Below are 21,178 nucleotides of genomic sequence, written 5' to 3' on the forward strand. Positions count from 1 at the left end.
AGGCTAGTTCTGGACCAGGCTTCTCTTACCCTGTGAGTAATGGCAAGAAGGAGTAGGTGAACTTAGTATTGTTCCCTAAGATGACAACTCGATTTTTATCATCCGTTCAAATAACTGAGCCAGTCCAACTTTAAACAGATGTATCAGTTGAGTTTTAGTTACTGAGACACTAAACCTCAAACTCCTGGTGACTTTGTAAATGCCTCCGACGTGCACGTGTTCATAGGATACTTTGAAAACCTCCCTGATGAATAACCTAACATCGGAAAGCAGCTGGTCCCGGAGCCGGAGCCGGAGCCCAAGCCCGAGCCCGGCAGCCGACGCTGCACATCTCATCATCCTCGTTTGCATGCAGAAAGCGCAGTGGCATCTGGGTAGAGTTCTAGCCTTGACTTCTCGTTTCCTCATCTTTTGGGGCCCATTCCTCAGCACACTAACTTTTTAAAACTTTTTTTTCTTGTTTTGTTTGTATTTCTTGGGTTTTGTTTTGTTTGGGGCTTTTCCCCCCTCCCCTTCTCCTTTTCCTTTTTTGTGATTTGCAATGATGTAATTTACCAGCTAACTTTTGAATTGCACTTTTTAATAAATATATGTAATGATTTTTTAAAGAAAGGTATTTTCTCATATTTAGGAACATGATAGGTAAGGGAATATGCCTGTTGATGAAAGCTAAAAGTAGATTTATAAAACTGAAAGGGTGGTTGACATCCACATTTATACTCAACTTATTTATATATAAATAAGTTATTTCTTTTCAAGTTAGCAAAAAAAAAGTGATTTTACAAAAGGCTTTGGATGTCAGGTACTAGATCATTTGTTCTACAAAGTTTTGAGACTTATTCAAGTAGTCTTCTATAAACTTGAAATAGGGACAGTCCTTAGATTTGCATTAAAATATACAAGTCTGTTAAAACTAAACGGGGACCTTGTCTCAGTACTGTCATCCACAATCTCCACGTGACGTGAGGCAGCCGGTGTCTGAATTACATGATCGCCCATTTAAAAGGTATGCTGTTGACCTGTTATTACCAGATTTACTGTGCCCTGCAGAAGTGTCATGTGTGTCAGGAGGGCCTGTTGGGGGCCTGCCTGCTCATTAATGAGTAAGATACTCTCCTGACTTTAGGGACCAGGTTTTGTGACCCTGAGGCGTAATTACTCAATATTTGGATATATTTAGAATCGGCATGCTCACCTTACTGGTTTCAGGTGTTAGCTAAACAGTGGCTGTGGAAAACCAGACTCACGGGCTAAAGCTGAATAGGGAAATATTTTAAAAGAGAACGTTTTCTGAAAACACAAGCACTGCATGCATTCTCCCCATAGGGCCACTTTTGTCTCCACGCCTGGAAGAGGCTGTGCTTTGATAGCATCCTCTTAACATATGTCAGAGTTGGCTCTGCCCCAAGCATCACTTGGGGCCCCACTGGCTTGATCCTGGGTCTAAGCCTGTTGTACCCAGACTGGGCGTCACCACAGTGAGTGCTCATTGAAGGCTCTCCACTCAGACTCCAAACTGGCGGCCAAAGAGAACAAGCCCGGGGCTTCGGTTTATTTTTGAAGACAATATTTCCGCAATAGTGATTCTGATGTTACCAGGCTTAGAGAACACCCAAGTGGTCCCTTGGCCCCGCGTCACAGATGGAGGCGAGAGCAGACTCAAGTGATACCCCTCATTGCCTGGAAGCACATCCTGTAGCAGAGTTGGGCTCCTTTTCTCCTTCAGTCTTCCGCACCTTGTCCCATATTCATCATTTCTAAAGAACTGACAAAATGTGATGGATAACAGAGAAAAAGCTCAATTTATGTTTATTGGAATAACATTTTACTAATCAACAGATTTGGGGGTAGAATGGGGAATGAACCACTAATAGACTTGGCCAGAGTGGAAATCTAACTGGAAGACCAAAATACCATTAGTTTTTAGTCCTAATTTTTGATCTTGTCTTTGTGTGGACTGTGAACAATCACAATGCTCCCTGTGTGGCACCACGGTGTGGCAATTGTGTGTTACATGAGGATCTTCATGCCAGAGCTGACGGGGGAGAAACTTGGTAACTTGCCCATTATTCTCTGCTTTTAGCCAGAGTTAAACAGACTGGTGGGTCTGGGAGCCAACAGCTTGGCAACTTCCCCTCCTTCTCACCTCGTGAGATTAAGGGCTGTGAAGAGAAATCCAGTCTAACTCCCAAAGAAATCTGTCTCTCTTAAGTGCTGTACCTTCTGTAAGTGAAGGTGGCAGAGCCAAGATTTTTCTTTTGGTAATTTCCCTGTCTATAAAGTGAGACTGTTACCTTTCTAGAGAATTCACAGCATTGGAAGATCTAAAAACTGCCTGGTAAGTATGAATTGCTTTTCGACTCTGGTCTTAGGACTGTTTGGCTTTACCTTGTGCTACGGAATGAATTTGTAAACAAAATTCAGACTATCTGGAAAGCTAGTTTTAAACTATAGAATTCACTTCCTGTGATTCTTCCTCTTTGTCTTCCTCAGAGTCACTGGTATTTCTTTCTCTCCCAGATATTTTAAGAATATTTTTTTCCTTAAAGAATATTTTTTGTCCATCAAGATCAGAGAGAAGGTGAAACCAAAGGATCACAGACGGACTGATCATAGCGCTTCTGTCCGTCCGCGCCATCCCTGACCACAGTCAGTTCTCAAAGACAGTGCCCACTGAAAGGCGGTGAGGCGGTCAGAGGCTCTTCCTGGGGCCTCTGCTTCTGTGTGAGAGCAGTTGAGCCACCTGACCGGCATGATGAGAGCAGGTAGTCAGTCTCTCTGTAATGGCCAGCTGCCCGTACCCAGTTCCCAGCCTTCACAAAGCAGTTCCTGCTTAAAATAACGAGATCCGGTTCTTGTAAGGCCTGCATCAGTCTGTCATTCTCACTGGGAAACTGTTGTCTGGGGTTAGGAGACTCAGTGGGACTTGGGATCACTTAGTTCAGTTTCCCTGTTTTAAAGATGAAACGATGACAGGTCCCTCAGCAGACACAGGAGTTGTCTGGTACATTGCATTCTGGACTCATACCACGGGAGCCCGCACAGTCTGGGGCAAGCTGACCTCAGCTGTGTAACTAGGTAGGCTGCTCGTAACTTGTCGTTCTCACCCCAGCTCTTTGATGTTTTTCACTGTTGAGCAAACACTGAAGCTCTGAAAGTTATCGGGGCGCCTTGGTCATGTTGCTGCGATCTACATATATTTGGGAGTTCTTGATAGTCTCTTTAATAATACAGATATTGGGGATGTGAGGAAGAAAGAAAAAGAACTTGTTTCCTCTGACATAAGCTTGTACGTTGGTGCCGTGACGTGACGTGTGCCCTTCCCCGGGGCTGGGTGGGAGCTGTGCTTAGATCGCCCCATGACCTGCCCTCAGCTTGGTTTCCATGTGGGCACTTCACAGACCCCATTTGCCAACGGCAGCCAGACCCTTGTGAGAAAGCGTATTTTACCATTTCTTTTTCAAGGTTGTAAGTTTTCAAACATGGAAGCCACTCAGTTATTCAGTGAGTGTTAGAAATTAGACCACCTAGCTTCGTCGTTTGCTGACAGTGTTCTTGGGCCCTGTTTCCTTGCCCTGGCGGCAGCCAGTGCTCCACTCTAGCCAAGCTTTCTGTCAGCCCCTGGCTGGGGCCACATTTAAGGTGGTTCTTCTCTGCTCTACAGAAAGTAGGTTTTAGCTGAGACCCACCCTGAATGGCAGTTGCGCCCCTGCAATTAAGGTCTGTTCTTAGAGAGGCAGACGCCCTAATCCTCAGGAGAATAGAGTGTCTGTGCCTGTTGTCTGTACAGGGTGAGGAGAGGCCAGTCAGGTGGCCCGCTGATAAGTTATTGCACTTGCCTGGAAGCGCCATGCGATGACGTCCTAACGGACCCAGGCTGGGACAATGTCCAGGGTGAAGGAGTAGCCTGGAAACCAGGAAAGGGCCAAAGAAAGCAACCTGGAAATGATTATGAATTTTGTTTTTGTAAGTGGAAATATGCTTTCATGGGCTCATTTGTAATTAGAAATTAATGTAATTTAAAAATAGAATATGTAATACATGGCAGTATTCAGCAGGACTAAACGGTCATATTTTTCTTCCAAGGATAAATAACCTTATAGCGTTTTATTTTTAAGTAAATAGAAGGTACAAACTAAAGAAGTGCGATCAAGAATTAGAATGGAAAGTGCCCGGGGGGGGCGGGGGGTTCCAGGTGCTTCCCCTGCCCCTCCCTCTCAGCAGAGCGCCGGAGCCCTGGTGCCAGAGGTTTACAGCCCTCGCCCCAGGTCCCAGGCCGACAGACCTTGCTCTCTACACGGCAGGTCTCCACGTGTGCTGTGGGACCAGCAGTGGCAGTATCCCCTGGGAACTTTCTAGAAATGCAGATTCTCCGGCCCTGTCCCTGCTTGCTGAATCACAGACTTGGGGTGGGGCAGCAGTCTGTTTACCAAACCCACCAGGGGACTCTGGTGCCACTCTAGTGTTTAGAATCACTGCTACTGCATCGTGGAATTTAGGCTGCAGTAATCCCTGCAAATTAAAACACTTTCCACGGCTTCGATTGTAATCCTGACATTAAACAAAATTTGATGACACTATACACTTGAAAACTTTTTAAAAACACTTGTGTTAAAAAAAAAAAAAAACAAACCTCAACTGGCCATCCTTAAAAGTGGTATTTTTACACCCTGAAGTCTATCAGTAATGTTTCTTACTTCTGCTCTCGAAATCATGTTACAACTGTATAAATAATACTGTTCGGTATTAAAGAGAAATGGAGATACCATGACTTTTGTCCTGTTTTTTGTTTTTGTTTTTTTTTTAAGTTTGATTTTTGTTTTTAGTTCTTTTCATACCTGAATACGGCTCCCTTCCTCCCTTCTGCCCACTCATAAACACGGACATGAGCATATGCGTGGGATAGGAAGTGTGTGGCTGCCGGAGGATCTGAATGCTAAATTGTGCTTTCTCTGGCTGAGCTAGTTATACAGATTCTTAAATCTCAAAATAACTATACTATGTATTCAGCACAGAGTTTCACTAGAGACTAGGAATCTGGGGGAGCAGAGACTAGAATACAAAAGAAATTGAGTCCTTTATTTCTCTCATTGAAGTGTTGGCAAACAAGAATACTGGCCATCCAAATCGGTAGTTGAAAGAGCCTGCCCATAGTTCTGTGTGGGATAGGGTGACAAGGCTGCCTGAGCCCCCTAAGGGCAGGGATCGTCATCAATCCATTTGCCATCATCATCCCCACTGATAACTGAGTACCTTCTATGATGTGCCAGGCACTGCTCCAAGTACTTCCTCTGTATTAACATATTTAATATTTAAACTGGCTGTATGAAACTGAAGTTTCCTCATCTAATATCTCAAATCTGCAGATGAAACTGAGACACGAGTAATTTCTCAAGGTCACACAGCTGGTGAGAGGCAGAGCCACTTACTATGCCCTTGGTGCCTGGCGCAGAAAATGGCACCCCCGTGCTTCACAAGTCTTCAGCCTCATTTCCCCCTAACGTCGTAATAGCCAGCTAAGAGGGGAAAAGTTCTGGTTCACATTTGAGGAGGAAGCGATTCGGAAGGAAGAAATGGTTACATGTATCCCCTGATAAAAGCAGATCACTTCCCTGGGCCCCACCGGGAACTGTGGACTGTGTGGCTTGGACAAGGGGAGGAAATGCATCCATAAGGCTGAGGATTTCAGTTCTACCAGCTCCTTGACTCCGCTTGTGGCTCTCCTGTGCATCAAGAGAGGTGTCATTCAGAAGGTCCCCAGTGGCTACAAGTCTTATGGAAAGCTCATGTTGAAATGTTGAAAAATCTGATGCAAAAATGGCACGCACAGCCCCTTCGACCAAGGTGCTGACACCCAGAACTTAGGCGGTGGCTTCTGTTTGGTGTAGGTACAGGCAGAGCCTGACCACGAAGTCCCCACCGATACACTTCTCAGAAGGGGAGCGACAGCTCCAGGAGCCACCTTGGACTTGGATGTGTACTCCCAATTCTGATCTCTGCAGTGGTATTTCTTCTATCCCTCTACCCTCCCCTCCCCATGTCCCTTCCTATGCACACCATTAAATGCTTTGTCTCCATTCACAAAAGTTCACATTAATTTTGGCCGGCCTTTGGAAAGGGCTCACCCACTTCCAGGAGCAAATTTCTCAAAGTTTGTAACTCATTACAAAATAGCAGTCCTTCTGGCTAACATTTGAATTGATTTGTTAGGCAGGTCCTTGACCAAGGCATTAGGGACTGCGGGAAGCAAAACACTGCATTTAATTCTCACAACCCCATGAGGGAAATATTGTTGAGGCCCATTTTATATCTGAAAAGTGAGGCATGAAACAATTAAGAAATTTGCCCAAGGATACAACTAGTAAGTGGTAGTCAGAATCGGAATCCAGGTCTGATTGGACCATTATGCAGCCTCCCTTAAAAGAAAAGATACCATTCAGATTTGAGTGGTGATAAACAGATGTTTCACTAAGCCCTCCTCTGGCCACAGAAATGATAAAACTGAGGAGAGGACTAGAGTCAAAAGAGCTGTGGGACAAGTTCATGGTAGACTAAAGCGCTAAACTCTTAGCAGTGCCAACGATAAAGCATGGACACCAGTTGCTTTGGACTTGGCCATGTCTCAAACCCTCTGAGCCCACTGTGGAATTCAAGAATTCTGGTCAAGGCTCTCAGGCAGGTCAGCCTTGCTTTTTTTTTTTTTTTTTTTGAGCTTTTGTTTATTTGGCTGGAAATGTGCAAAAAGTAAGCAAGCCAAACTCATCATTATATAAACTCAGAAAAGCTTGGAGATAGTCTGAGGAGCCCAGGATGAGAATCAAAGTTGTGGCATCTGCATGCTGCTGTGAGCTCCCACTGCCCGCCAACATTCCTTGTTTCTAAGATAACGGCGGAGCTGGATGGAGGCTGGGGAGCCTGGGGCTGGCTCTTCTGGGAAGATTTTCTGCTTACCGGGTGGAGTCGGGCCTCCTGCCTGGGGCTCCCATTGTTGCCCTTGGCACATTGGTTTGTCTCTCTCCACAGCTGTAGCTGTCTCCACCTGGGGATATGGGCTTCCCAAGGGCAGGGCAAGCCTCTCCCCCAGTGCCCGGCACCCAGCCAGACCCCTAAGGGCAGCTCCACACTGTGAGTTGGGGCCTGAGCCCAGACTGCAGAAACACAAGACAAAGGCAGGCCCAACAGGCAGCCTGGCAACCACAGGAGAGCCCCAGATACCCTCCAGGCCTGGCAAGGCAGCTGTTAAGGCCTGGCTCCGTGGACAGATACCAGAGCCAATCCTAGCAGCCCCCTCCTTGGGGCCCAGCACTCTGACCTGGTCAGACTCACAGCCTGAGAGAGCTGGGCACAGATTCTTGCCAAGGAAAGCTGCTGCCATGTCTAAGCAGGTGCTCTGGCTCTGTTGGAAAGGAGACTTCGTAGAGGATGGTGGGAAGCGGCGGGAGGGGAAGTGGATCCAGTGACAGCAGAGCCTTTTGAATAGCTCCAGAACCAGCCTTGGGATTTGGGAAAGGAAAACGGGTTGTGCAGATGGACTGGGAAGTCCAGTTGTTGCCAGGTGAGTTTGGTGTAGGATAAACGAACAAGTCCATGTGAAAAGAGCCACAATAAAGAGCCCTTAGTACCAGATTGTATGGGAGCTAAGGACAGGGGCCAAAGTCAGCACACAGATGTCATGGAGTGCTTCCCAGGGCAGGCACCTCTAATATTTTTGAAGCCTGCCAGGGGGTCCAAGGGTGGACAAGGGAGGGGAAGGGCAGTCCAGCAAAGGCACATGAATAAGCTAAGCCAATGAGTAGATGGCTATGTGGAGTTGGGGCGTGTGGGGATGAGGGAACCAACAACCCAAGCTCCTGCCAATGAATACCCACGTGGGAACCTGCTGCCTGGAGGCAGTTTGGAGGACCAGGAAGGCCAGTCATACTACACTCCACCCCTGGAGTACAGGCCTCCTCTTGGCCACAGAGATGTAGGATCAAGGATGCTTCTTCCTCTCAAACAGCCACACTAATCCAGCCACCGGGAAGGTTTCCGGTTCAGTAGCCTCTGGCAGGCAAGGTATGACCCTGAGGAGGTCGGAGCATGGAGCACGGGCAGGATCAGGGAACCAGGCTGCCGCCCTCACCCCACCCCCTCACCCCGCCCCCCCAACCCCGGGCCTTGGGCTCCTCCAGAGCACGGCTGTTAACAATATTTTAAATTACAATTCAGCACACAGGCCTGAAAGAAGTGTTTCCCAAACAAAACCTTTGCTAGAGGTACTAATTTTTTTTTTTTTTTAATGGTTGTCTCGACCCGCAAGATAGCTTTTGTGACCCACGAGTGAGTTATGCCTACAGTTCAGAAACACTGTTCTGAAAAGTGATCTGTCGCAGTCCTTTTCCCCCCACAGTCGGCGGGCAGGTGGGAGCACCAACCCCATTTCCCTGAAAGAAACCTGAAGCCTAGCCGCCACGCCCGCTGGTGGGCCCCCTGGAGCTGGTCGCAGCCCAGGAGGGGGTTGCCCTTGGGCCTCCAAGTGAGGCTAATCCCACAGGGTCTCAGGAGGGTGGGTGGGTCTCACAGTGCCCGGTTCAAATCCTGTCTATGCTAATTATTTGCCGTGTAGTCTTAGATAATGAACTTAACCTCTGAGTCTCAGGGTCCTAGTTTGCAATCAGAAAATTAGTGGTCCCTCCTTCACGGAGTTGCCCCAAGGATTCAGGATTGTGTCTTTAATGTCTCCAACACAGCTCGGGAATATTTGCGGAAAAGATAGAACAGGGTGAGAGACGGCGCAGGGACCGCACGTCCCTGAATTTCCGGGTTGAGCAGTGCCCGTGGTTCCTCCGCCATTCGTGAGGCCTTGTGACTCTGCACGCACCGGGTCCCCAGCCCTGCGCCCGCGACACGCAGGGGCCAGTCCCACTCCTCCCTGCAGCTCTGGCTCGACCCGGGCGCTTGACGCACCGCCTCCACCGCCAGCTTCAAGCCAGGCGACGTCGCCATTAGCTCCTAGGGTCTGTCCCTCTGCCCCACCCCCGCTTTGCGTTCCTCGAGGGCAGAGTCAGGGTGTCTTCATCCCGGCCTCTGGGGCTGAGCAAAATGTCTTGCAGTAAATTCCCCTCGAACCCAGACCCTGGACTTCAGGGTGCGGCCACGCTGTGACTATCTGAGCCGGTGCCCCGCTGCACGTCCCCGAGGCGGGCAGGGTAGCCGGGCCCATCCCCGCCTCCACGAAAATGAAGGAGGGCAGAGCCGCGACCCGCAGGACCGCCCCGCCACTGTCGCAACTTGCAGGCGACATCCTCGTCGGAGCTGTCACCTTTCTCGAGGAGGACAAAGGCGGGTGGGTGCTGGGCAGTTGTTCCATGCACAGTCGCCTCTTGTTTGCTGGCCCGCGACAGACCTCGGCCCCGCCTCCCTGGGTATCCAGCGCGGGCACCCTCTACCAAGGAGACGCGCTCTCGTCTGGCACGGGCCAGTCCGCTATGGCGAAGAGAACTGCCCCGTCCCCAGCAAGTCAAAACAGGCGTTGGTGGCTTCTGAACTTGCCCCTGCTGTCACCCTAACGATGGTGACTTATCTGAGGCCAAAATTAGTGTCACCTTCTGTTCCGTGTAGTCCCAATATCATGTGCCTCTGGGAAGCCTGGACAGAGTACCATTAAACCGCCGCGGGGTTGGGGGGGGTGGTATAGGTGAGACACAGGTACGAGACATATCTTTGCACATGCTGTTCATTTTCTGAGCCTGAACGTCCTTTCCGTTCCCCTTCCAGTAAGTTCTCACTCATTTCACAAAACCCTGCTGTGAGCACACCTCTTCCCAAGCCGCCTTCCCTCAGCTGATCCCTGACGGCTCATATCAGACCTGCGCCAGCTGCCAGCTTCTCTTGCTGCACACACCTAGTCATGTGGTAATGGTTGAGCGTCTCCCCTAGAATGGCCACTTGAGGTAGAGCCTTCTCTCTCATCTCCCTGAGCTCCTGCCTGACACGTGGCCTGGCTCCTAGTTCTAAGCAGGAGGGGTCTGATGGTCCTGTGGGTGACACAGGGCGGGACCCCAGGCAACAGAGATGGGGACAGGTAAAAGGATATCTGAGGGAACCCAAGTGTCTCCCACTCACAGAAGTGAAAACCTGGCATCATTTTACCTCAGGAAGGAGCATCTTCTGCCTCCTTGGAATTAGAGCAAAGCAGGTTTACTTCACACACAGTCCAGAGTACCTTCCCTCCCACCCTCTTTCTCCCCTTAACCCTCTTCCCCCCTCCCCCACCGTCCCTCTTCGTGCCCTTCTAGCCAGGCTTCCCCCCAACCCCCTGCATTGTGTGGAGGCCCTAGTAGAAAGAGTAGGTCCTGAGTAGGTCCTGAGTGACAGGAGCAGGTCAGAATGCCATTATTGTTGCTGAACTTGGTTCTCTACTGGTACAAATGAAGCTAATAAACATGATATGCCTGGTAGGACTACTTTAAGGACTAAATAAAAACACTTCAAGAGCCTGACCTTGTACCTGGAAGGTAATAAATGCAGATGCTTAGAGACCTTCCCGGTCCGTCCTAGTCTGAGCAACTCCATTTCCATTCCTTCCCAGCCGAGGCTGCAAGGGTACCTAGTCCTCACTATACTGAGAAAACAGAGGTGCCTTTTACCCCTAGAAGCTCTTTTAACATAAATTTCCCTAAAGTTTCGAGACCCCTGTCAACAAATTTGCTGCCACCAACCTAACGTTAACAAGACTACACAGACAAACTTAATACAAATGAACAGTTGCAAACCACCGAAACGGCCTCCCACTGACACACAAAGTGGGCCCAGCTGGGAAAAAAAAATATCAGGAGTCCACCTTTTATAGAAAAAGGTCCCCACCCTAGTCTCTGATTGGTCTATTTCTATGTAAATGAGGAATCCTAGTTTGCACAGTCTGATTGGTCCAAATAGCACTGACCTGATTGGTCAGAATTGCACGTTCTGATTGGTCATTATGGAACTGCTCTGATTAGTCAGTAAGTATGCAAATTAGACTACAGCTGTGCCATTCCCATTGAATGGGGCAGGTCTCCGCCCATTGGTTGATACAGGATTCCAGGAATCTGTTTATAAGGTTTACTTCACACACAGTCCAGAGTGCCTTCCCTCCCTGAAGGAACATAATGCAGGAGTCTCGGCACCTTAGCCTTCAGCTTTTCCCTGATATGTAGAGTGCAGGAGAGGCCTGTAAACAATAGCTGCTAGCCTCTGATTGTGAATTTGGGCCTTGTTAACCACAAAATCTTTTTTCAAGGTATACTTCTAATTGGGTCAACACCTCAAGGTCAGGAATTAGGAGTAGTAGTCACCAGTGTTTCCCTATGCCTGTAGTTTGCTGCTGTGGGGCTCTTTCTGTGCTTCAGGAACCCTAGGTTGGTCTGTGAGATATCCCAGAACCCTCTTCACACCCTGAATGCCTGAGTACTTATTTCCTTGGCCCACTGCTCACCTCCTAGAGCCTCCCATTCTTCTTTATCCCCCATCCCAGGTTGGCTCAGCCTTCCCATCCTGCCCCTGCCGTGCGCCTCATCTACTAGCCTCCACTGGCAGTAAAGAGGGGTTTTAATTGGCTCCTGCAGACAAGACCCTAAAATGAGAGAACACACACACTCCACAGGATTGCCGTCCCCTCTCCATTGCCCTTCCCTCAGGCCACATGTCTCCTTCAGTAACTTTGGTCCCTGAAAGCTGCAGCAACACTCATTTTAACCTGATTCTGAAGGCTGTGTTTGTTTTTTTAACCACAGCCTGCACCCAGCCAAGCTCTAAAACAGACTTGAGCTGCCCACTTCACCTGCCAGTTGCACCTACTCAAGGCCCCTTAGCTTCAGTCTCCTGCTCATAAATGCACCTTGCCCAGGGCTCCTCTCCCAGCCCGATTACTAACTCTGGAGGCTACTACATTGACCCTGGCTGTCCTGGGTGCCTCCTTAGCCTTCCCCTCTGGCATGTCCAACACAGGCCACTGCTGTGCCTTTGTCCTCCCTCCTCCTACCCCACCCTAGGACCCACAGCTAGTGAAGGTCAAGTGAGCATCCAGCCCAGAATATAATAATTCAGGATTGGAGAAGATTCAGCTTCATCTTTGCTTTTTAATAATTTAAGACTGACACACAGCCATCCACTTCCAGAGAGTCCTAACCTTTTGGGCAGTGTTCAGGCCTAGAGAGGGAAAGCAGCCAGGTGGGACAGCCCATCCCCTCAGCCTGTACCCTATCATCTCCCTGCTGGCCAGCCCACCCACAGCTGCCATCGGGGAGTCTGAATAGAGAGCTTGTAGCTGGAGACAGCCTGACATCAGCTGTAGCCCAGTGTCCCAGCTCAACAGAAAAGGGAAGACATGCCTTCATGGCCAGGCTCTGGTAGCTCCAGCCTTGTTCTGGGTAGAGGCAGAGGGCAGAGCAATGGGGACAAGCCTGGCCTGACTAATCTCACTGGCCACACCTACACTTCCCTGAAATTGGTTTCATTTTTTCCCTCAACCTTCTATATCCCATAAATTCTTAATATTCTGGGTACCAAATAATATCTCCTAGATGTTCTCATACCAGATCACATGTTCCAATTTTTGGTTTGGAATATGTGGTCAATGGCTGTAAGGCTGTTATTATAAGACACTTCACTCACTTCTGAAAAGAGAGCAAAAGTGTCAAATAGGAGCTGGGAGAAATGAGACTGAAATAGGCAGACTCCAAGCCAGTGTGGCCCAGCACTTTCTTTGGTTCTGGATGGAGTACAGAAAGTTGCAGGAGGCCTTGACAAGGAGTGGAATGGGACTTGGGGGTGAGGTGACTGAGGCTCAGGGACCATCAGAGAGACCCGCTGAATCTCTCTCCTCCGCCTGCCAACAAAGGTGCAGGAAGCTGTTGACACCATCTCGGGCAGGGACACCCATACTTTTTCCCCTAGTTTTGCATAAATTAATATCCTTAAACAAAACACACAGACTCCTTTCTTCTCCCTAGGCCACAGCTGGGTCACAGCCCAGAGTATTACTTGCCACCTAGCTCTTACAAGCAGCTTTGTGCAGTGCATTCTCAATCATCCCTCCTGGGGTGGTTCATGGCTTTCCAAGGGGTGACAGTGAAAGCCAAAGCACCTCTGAGTCACCATGGGACAGGCCTCTGCCTCAGCACACGGAGTGATAAGCTCTCTTCGTGGGCCAGGAGCTCTTTAACATGAGCCAAGCCCAGCCCAGCAACCTTGGCTCCGTTCACCTCGAGGATCTCATCCCCCACCCCCAGCAGCCCCGAGTATAGCTTGGCTGTGCTCGCATCAGCCATCTCCTGCACGTAGAACCCTGCAAAGGAAAACAGGAGAATTTAACAAATAAAATTAAAGACATGCATCTCTGGCACACTGACCAGGTAGGTGGGGCACACGGACACTTCTACACACATGCGCACGCGTGCACGCGCACACACACACATACACACACACACACTCACTCTCATTCTCCCTGACAGTCACGGCTATCTTTATACACATAGTGCTCTCATCTCCATAGTATAACTACATTGCTTCACCTCTTCTTTTAAAATGCCCCTAGTGCAAACAGTGCTTTCAGCTGTTATTATTCATAAATATCCCAGTGTGAATAAGCTAATCTTAACTTTTTCTAAGACGTACTTTGATTGTAGAAGCAGGCGGAAAATAATGTTTAAAAATTAAGAAAAAACCTATGATGTGCCTGGCACTGCGCTAGGTGACACTCACAAACAAGATCCATTTCTGCTCTCAAGCTGCTGGAGTCGGGGAAGGTACCGTTGGAGCAGCTGAGATCCGGTCCAAACCTGGTTTGCTTCACGGTATTGTGTAGGATGAGCCCTGGCCTCAGTCTTCCTTGGATACGGTTCCTCACTTGAGACTTGTTGGCCTCTGGGCAAAAGCCCAGGAAACATCAAAAGCCTACTCCATATATAAGCCATGGTGCCTTACTTTTTCCTTTCTCACATATGCCTTCTCTCCGCCATCCTCCCCTCCCCCATCCCAAGAGGCCCTGCCTGACTGGTATGACCATGCCAGGGTCTCTACAGTGCAGGGTGAGCCTGGGGAGAACCCACTTCTCCTCCTTTCTTGGGTTCAACTCTGGGAACCCACGTTGATGGAACAGGCTCTGTAGGGACTCAGGGCTGGGCTGCTCCAGTTCCCCTGGCCTCTCCTGGGTCACAGTGCAGGAGAGTCCAGCTAAGGGAGCCCCTGTCACCTCAACTTCTGCTGAAAACCTTTCAAACTCCTTCAGCTGCTTCCACCTAAGAGTTTAAAGGAGGAACAAGCTCTTCCAGGGAAAGCTTCCAGCCCCTAGCCTTGCACTGAGTGAACAGAGGTGTCTGATAGATAGCACCAGCCCACTTGGCTGGAGGACTGCAAGGGATGGCCCTTGTGCAGCTGACAACACCTACAGAATTCACTGGGGCGGCTTAGTGCCACCTTAACACCCTCCCTGCTCCCCAGCCCAGGCTCAGCTGGCTGGCTCCCTCCACAGTAAGCAACTGCCCATGCATTATGTCCACCTTCTTTTCCTGGAACCGACTTCCTTAGAAGGGACCTGGAAGGGCATATCATCTAGTTCCTCAATCTCTGGCTTGAAGCTGTTTAACAAATCTTGAACTACTGAGAAGTCATCTCTCTAGTCTACCCAGCTCTGTAGGTGCTTCATTCAGCCCAGCTTCTCGCCCTATGAAAATCTGGTTTGAAAGTGCATTGAAATCTCCTCCACGGTACCCGAACATTTGTAGCTCTGGGTCTAGTGAATCCAATCTTCTGACACATTCCCTGTCCCCCGTATGAGTTGTAGAACTCCCTTTCTGTGCTTCTTGGCGAAGCTGAGCCTTTCTTGCAAGGCTGTATCCCTCCCAACAAGGTATACCTGCCATCTTGGCTGCACAGATTTTTACCTCTTCTGTCTGGGTGTTTGAACTGCTTGCCTGCCTGTCTGCATGTTGGCGGCACGGGGGAAAGGACAAGTAAGGTGGAGTCTGCAAAAATGGCTACTGTACAGCAAGACATGCAGGTGGGGAGTGATGAGAAAACCCAAAAGAATGCAGCCAGAGCTAGACCAGACACTGAAGTCATACCAGCCATTTTGGGGAGACTCTGGGGTGGGTTTCACAGCTAGAAGTCATGACAGAAATATGACAGGCTGCTATTGTATGTATTTATTGTCTGCTGGAAATGGCCTTTGTTAAGGACATATGATCTCTGTGTTGTACTCAATTAGAAGCAGAAGGCAAAGCTTGCTGTTCTCCCACGCTTATACAGAATTGGATGTTATAGCCATCAAGTTAAAATCAGCATCTTGACATTTCAGCCAGCTCACAGCCCCTCTGAGGCCCAGGAGAAGTGACTCTGGGCTGCTGGAGGAATGCCTGCAGCCAGTAGACACCAGCACCAGCCATATTCTGCATGCATGAGGATCTCTATGTGACATCCAACGACCAGCTGCAGAAGGAAGGGAAGGACACCACCTGGGCAGGACAAGGAAGAGTTCTCACCAACCTAGGTGAGTGGCCCCCTTGGAGCAGACTAGGGCAGAGCCCAAGGAGCAGACTAGGGCAGAGCCCAAGGAGCCCTTGATAATTACAGACAGTCCCCTATGCATCAGAACTGCATGACAGGCAATGGGGAGGGACTCTCATTGCTTGCAAAGGGGCCTAAAGGGACTTTTGGGGAGGATGGGGGGACAGAGAACATGTTGTATGTGATCTCACATTGATAAATGATGAAGATCGTGCTGGTCTCCATCTGGAGTTTTGCTCCCCAAATATACTCTCTTTCTGAAGAGGGAAGGGAAGAAAAATGCCAGGCGCAGAGAGGCTAAGTAACGTACGTGCTCAAGGTCACACAGCCAGTGGAGGTGCTGGAGTATAAACCATGCTATGTTATCTAACTCTATGCCTTCATGCTGCCTTTTTTGAGGGCCTATTCCCCTCACCTAAGGAGAGAGGAAACTAAAGGAAAAGGCAGGTGGCTAACAGCCTGTTGAATGCTTTATGATATTCAACATATGTAAACAAATGCCATCTTCCTGAAAGGATGCTGTACCCTCCTGAGGTCAGAATGGGGAGAAACTTGTCTTCTCTTCCTCTCACACTCATGTAAAATCTGTCGGCAAACTGAATCAAAACTACCTTCAAGTCAATCAGAATCCAACCATGTATCCCCTGAGTGGCCACCTGAGTCCAAGCCACCACCATCCTCTTTCCTGGACTATTGAAATAGCTTTTAAACTGGTCTGCTTGATTCCACCTGCATCCCCCTAGAGTCTGTTCTCAATACAGCAGCCAGTGACCCCATTAAAAGTGTCAATCAGAGCACCCCGGTCTCTGCTCCCAGCCCTGTGGCTCCCATCTCACCTAGCACGAAGGCTGAAACCCCTTTCTGGGCTCAGCTCTGTCTCTATCCCCCTCACCACTGTTCAGCTTGACCTGCAGTCAGTTCCTCTGATAGGATGAGCTCAATCCCCCGCTGTAGGGCCTCTGCTCTGGCTGCTCCCTCTTTCTGGAATGCTTGTCCCCCAGACACCACATGGCTCCTCCCTCACTCCAAGTGTCTGTTCAGAAAAGCTGTCCCACTGGCACCACAGTATTTGCTGTCCTCAGGCCCTTACCCTGCTTGCTTTGTGTTTGTTTCTCTGTACTTTTCACTGTCAGACATATAATATAAAAATATGTCTATTTTTTATAGATATAGTCTATCTCCCTCACTGGAATGTGTGCTCCCGAGGACAGGGATTTGCCCATTCCATTTACTGCTGTGATTCCAGTCCCAACAATACCTAGCAAGTGCTCAATATATATTTATTGATACAATGAATGATAGGCCAGATGCAAAAAACTTGCTGCTATCTACAAATTTGGCAGCAGGCAGATTTATTTCCAGGTTAAATAACTGTGACCTAGGAGATCAAAGCACAGCATTAAACCCTCCTTAGCAGAGCCCAGCTAGGGCAGTTTTTCTGTGTCTGTCTCTCTCCTTCTCTCATTTTTCTCCCTCTCCCCTCCTTCCCATCTCTAGCATGCCTGTCTTCCTTTCCTGCTCATCTTGTCTGGGAAATACCTTTCAGGGCTCCTCACCCTGAGGTGAATTCTGGACAACAGACCTTGGGTAAAAGGCAGCTGAAAACTGGTCAGGGTACAGAAGGATGTCCAGAGCCCCTCTCTGACCCTGCCAGCATTGACTCAAGACCCAGTGGGCAACCCGGCCAGGGCCTGGGAGTCAGGATACATGTGACCATGACCCTCAGGAGCCAGCCCCGAGGAAGGGACCCGGGTGCACAGACAGGAAGGCACACTCCATGTGCCCAGACACACTCAGCAGCTGGAGAGGGGAACCGTTTAAACACATCAGCCACATCAAAGGGATTGCCTCTGAGAAAGGCAAGCGCAAACCATCTCTGATACTCGCCATGAAAAGTCAGCCTTTGAAATTCTGATTTTGAGAATGTCCACAGACACTGGAAGGACAGTGGCGTCAAGCCTGCCAACAGCTACCCACCCCAGTAGCCCCACACCCTGACCCTTTAGAAAGAGCCCCCGTGGGGAGAACCCTAGTCCTTTCGATAAGAAGTTCTCTGAGTCCAGAGCTCCACTGCTCAGAAGAATCCTCTGAGCACAGCCAAAAGGCACCATCTTGGTTTGCAAAGAACCCAGGTCTGTGGAGGCCAGAAAGCTGAGGGGGCATACCTGAGTCCCGGCGCCCATCCCCAGAGGCCACGCAGAAGCCAAAGGTGCCCTCCGGGGAGCGCTGTAGCTGCAGCTGGCTGGTGCCATCTGGGAACACCTGCACCACGCGGCCCACTGTGCGAGCCAGGCTGGGGGCACCCACATCTTCCACGCTGAGAGCGCGCCGGGGCAGGGCCCTGGCTAACCTGCCAGTGGACCAGAGACAGTGAGGGCAAAGAGGTCGGAGCTCTGGGTCCCCACCACACCTTGGCTTAAAGATGACTGCTGTCTCTCAACTGGCAGCTCTGGAAGTTGGGGCACCATGGGTCTTACCTGGCATAAAGAGCCAGCTCGGGCTGACCCCAGTGGGTTCCCACAGTTATCTGAGGCTTTTTAGAGCCTGCTACAGAACTAGAAGCCCCCTGCCCAAGAGCACCGGTTTTTAATCTTTTGGGGTGCAGAGACCTCTTTAAGAACCTAACGAAAGCTATACTTTTATATAAAATTTCCAGCCGTTAACAGACTCCCTGAAGTCTCTCCATGGAGCCCCAGGTAAGGGCAGCTAGCCTAGAGGGTCTCATCAGAGAGGGTGGGATTTCCTCAGGTAAGGTCACAGGTCAAGGGCCTCTTTGAAGGTCCCTGTCTCTGGACCTTTAATTGGGTCTTTAGCTAGGCTAAGGAAGCTCTCTGAACATTCCGATTTCAAGATGTCATCAGATAGTAGAGAGACGGAGGAATCAAACCTTCCAACTCTAACCCCACATCTCCTCAGAGCTCAGTTGCACAAGGCAAGGGCACCGAGGTATGGGCTCCAAGACTCTTGTGGCATCTGAGTGAGGTTCAGGAGTTAGCCTCCCTTTCTCTCAGTGAGACCCCATTCAGGGTCATACAGCTGAGGCAGGAAAGAGGCTTAGAGCTCCACTGTCCATTCCCTGAGTTTATCCTCCAAACCACTTGCTCACTTGTCCACTCTTACCTGCCAGCTGCACTGTGATCCCCTGGCTCCTCTACCAGGTAGAGGCTGGACCGGTCCACCTTGCTGCTCAGCAGAGAATGAAGGTTCTGAAGGGAGGCAGCTTTCCGATGTTGGTGAGAGGGTGACACCTAGTGGTAAAGGTTCAATATTGCAGGTGAGACAAGCCACTGGGGAAGGGGGCTGACAGAGACCTGACCCCAACGGTGAACCTGAGGGCCCTCTTTGAAAGTAATGATTTGAGTTTTTGTCATTACTTCAAAGTGCTCAACAGGAATCTCTATAATTTACTCAAGTAGGTGGGCCTACATAGGTGATCTGAAACTTCAATATCCTTCCTGAAATAACAGTTTAGTCCTATAATACTAATTATCTCATTTATTAAGAAAATCTATTTTTTAAGAAAAAAGTGAAAGCAAATTAATTATAGAATAGTAACCACAAATTTAGAGTTAAAATCTTAAATATTGTTTTGTGATTCGTTAGTATCCCTTTTATAATCACTTGCATTCAAAAATTTTTATCTAAGTCTACACCTTAAAACATTGTGAGTAAAAAGATGGAAAAGACAAAACATAAATACCTCAAGGAGTTCTCCCACTGATGGGGGTGGGGTGAGCACAGATAAGTTAAAAGCCCTAAGTGCAGTTGTAAGTGCTTGGCTGGAGGTGTGGGCGATGTTCAAGGAAGCAGAGAGAGACTTTGTTTGGCTTAGGAGGTTTGGGGACACTATAGGAGCTGACACCTGAGTGAGGTTTGAAGCATGAACTCTTCAGGTGAAGACAGAGGTAGGGTGCTCCAGGAAGCAGAAACAGTAGATGCAAAGACATGGAGACACTAGAGAAAGCATGGTAGGTTCCGGAACATACTCATGGTCTGGGCAGCTAGGCTGCAGAGATGATGGGAGATGGGCTGGAGCCAGGGGCCAGCCCTGGAAGAATCTTACCTGGCCTGCTAAGGAGCTCCTGAGTGATATCAATCAGAAGAGTTACAAGATCAGATCTGTTTTCTAGAAATTGACCCAATGAGGAGGCCATTCTGAAGGCAGAAGGTGGGAGCGGCAGAGACGGAGCCGGGAGAAGCAGGCTTTTGAATAAATGCTACAGGCGCTTATTATGTTGGGCATCCATACTCTAAGGGAGTAAGGCATGTTATCAAGAAACTTAAGAGGGGGTCTGACTTGCATCAGAGCTTAAGAAGACTTCCTGGGAGAAGTCATGTTTAACTTAGACCTGAAGGCCAAGCAGAAGTTCCCTGGGGAAAGGGGAGAGGGGAGAAGAGCCTTCCAGATGCAGGTCAAAGAGCCACAGCCACTGGAGGATGTGGGAGTAGCTAGCGTGGTTGGGTGTGAGAACACAGCCACTGCCCACCCCGGAGGGCAAAATGAAACCCAGACTGCTGCAGCATCCGCCCACCCTCTCAGCACAGACATCTTGGCAGTGCAGCAGCCTAACAGGAAGAAGTTCACCCTGAGCTATGTCATAAATATTTCTGGGTGAGACTGATTCTTCTTTTATCTTTTTTTTCAATTTTTGAACATTTTTCTGCTGCTCAGTCCTCCCTGCGCTTGCTCCCTCACTTGCTCTGCCAGCTTACTATCTTTGCCCACTTGGCTTACACTGCCCACAATCTCTCTACTACACTAACATTGGGTCACTTCCCTCGAGGTTTACAGAGACCAAAGCTCCGAGGGCAACACACCTGGGCGCCCTGGCTCAGACACACAGGGGACAAATCTAACTTTATGAGGAAAGGCAATTTCTAGAGCACAGTGTCACTCTGGGCTCCTTTTCCCAGCTTATGATCACTTTGCCTCCATTCATTCACCCAGCAAATATTTATTGAGCTCTGACCGTGTATCAGGTAGTGTTCCCAGTGCCAGAAAATCAATGGAATTTTCATTCAGCCTGCATTCTCTCCCCTACTTCAGCCTGAAGATGAAAGGCTCCAATGCCCCAGACCACCATCTCCTGCTTCGTTCTGCCCAGTGGTGAGAGGCAAGGAACAGAAGAACAAACAACACCCAAGAACGCCTGGAATGGAACGGGGGTTCCAGAAACGTGGTTGAGAGTTAGTGAGCTTCTGTTGTTCACTCTCTAGCAAGTGGGGAGGGAGAACTTCAGCACGCTGCCCTGAGTTCACTCACTCACTCATTCACTGTGTACTGAGTTTGTCTGCTCTACTTGCCATTGTACTAAATCTTGGGAATAGAAAGACCAAGTGGTGTTTGCTCAAAGAATTCACACTCCAGTAAGGAGAAACAGACAAAAATAAATTAAAATACTCTGTGACAAGTTCCATGAAGGAAGGAAGCCCAGGACAGGTTGGGAACACAGAGCAGAGGGCCCCAGCTCAGCCCGAGGAAGGGGGTTAGAAGCGGCTTCCTGGAGGAAGCGATGGCTGAAGCGTCAGTGGAGGAGCAGACATGAGCAGGTAGAGAAGGTGGGAGAAACGTTTCAGATGAAGGTCCACAGTTAGACAGTGTGTGGCCTGATTACAGAACTGCCAGGTCAAGGATAGCTGGGATTGACTGTTC

General features: G+C 49.3%; 2 protein-coding genes across 2 annotated transcripts in view; one reads left to right on the top strand and one right to left on the bottom strand.

The window, feature by feature from the left end:
• The window catches only part of STX6 (syntaxin 6), a 37,641-nt gene extending 28,871 nt beyond the window's left edge, over positions 1-8,770 (top strand). Inside the window, exon 8 of the mRNA XM_023531242.1 lies at positions 8,730-8,770. Coding sequence (XP_023387010.1) covers positions 8,730-8,755 — 26 coding nt within the window. The 3' untranslated portion in view covers positions 8,756-8,770. The remainder of the gene's footprint in view (positions 1-8,729) is intronic.
• A 3,308-nt stretch (positions 8,771-12,078) lies between these two features.
• Positions 12,079-21,178, bottom strand: part of KIAA1614 (KIAA1614 ortholog) — a 43,194-nt gene continuing 34,094 nt past the window's right edge. Inside the window, exons 10-12 of the mRNA XM_023531224.1 lie at positions 18,646-18,773; positions 17,691-17,875; positions 12,079-13,306 (exon numbers count right to left, since the gene is read on the bottom strand). Of these exons, the coding sequence (XP_023386992.1) occupies positions 13,113-13,306; positions 17,691-17,875; positions 18,646-18,773 (507 nt within the window). The 3' untranslated portion in view covers positions 12,079-13,112. The remainder of the gene's footprint in view (positions 13,307-17,690; positions 17,876-18,645; positions 18,774-21,178) is intronic.

Source organism: Pteropus vampyrus, unplaced genomic scaffold, assembly GCF_000151845.1.
Source record: "Pteropus vampyrus isolate Shadow unplaced genomic scaffold, Pvam_2.0 Scaffold65, whole genome shotgun sequence".
Classification (NCBI taxonomy): Eukaryota; Metazoa; Chordata; class Mammalia; order Chiroptera; family Pteropodidae; genus Pteropus; species Pteropus vampyrus.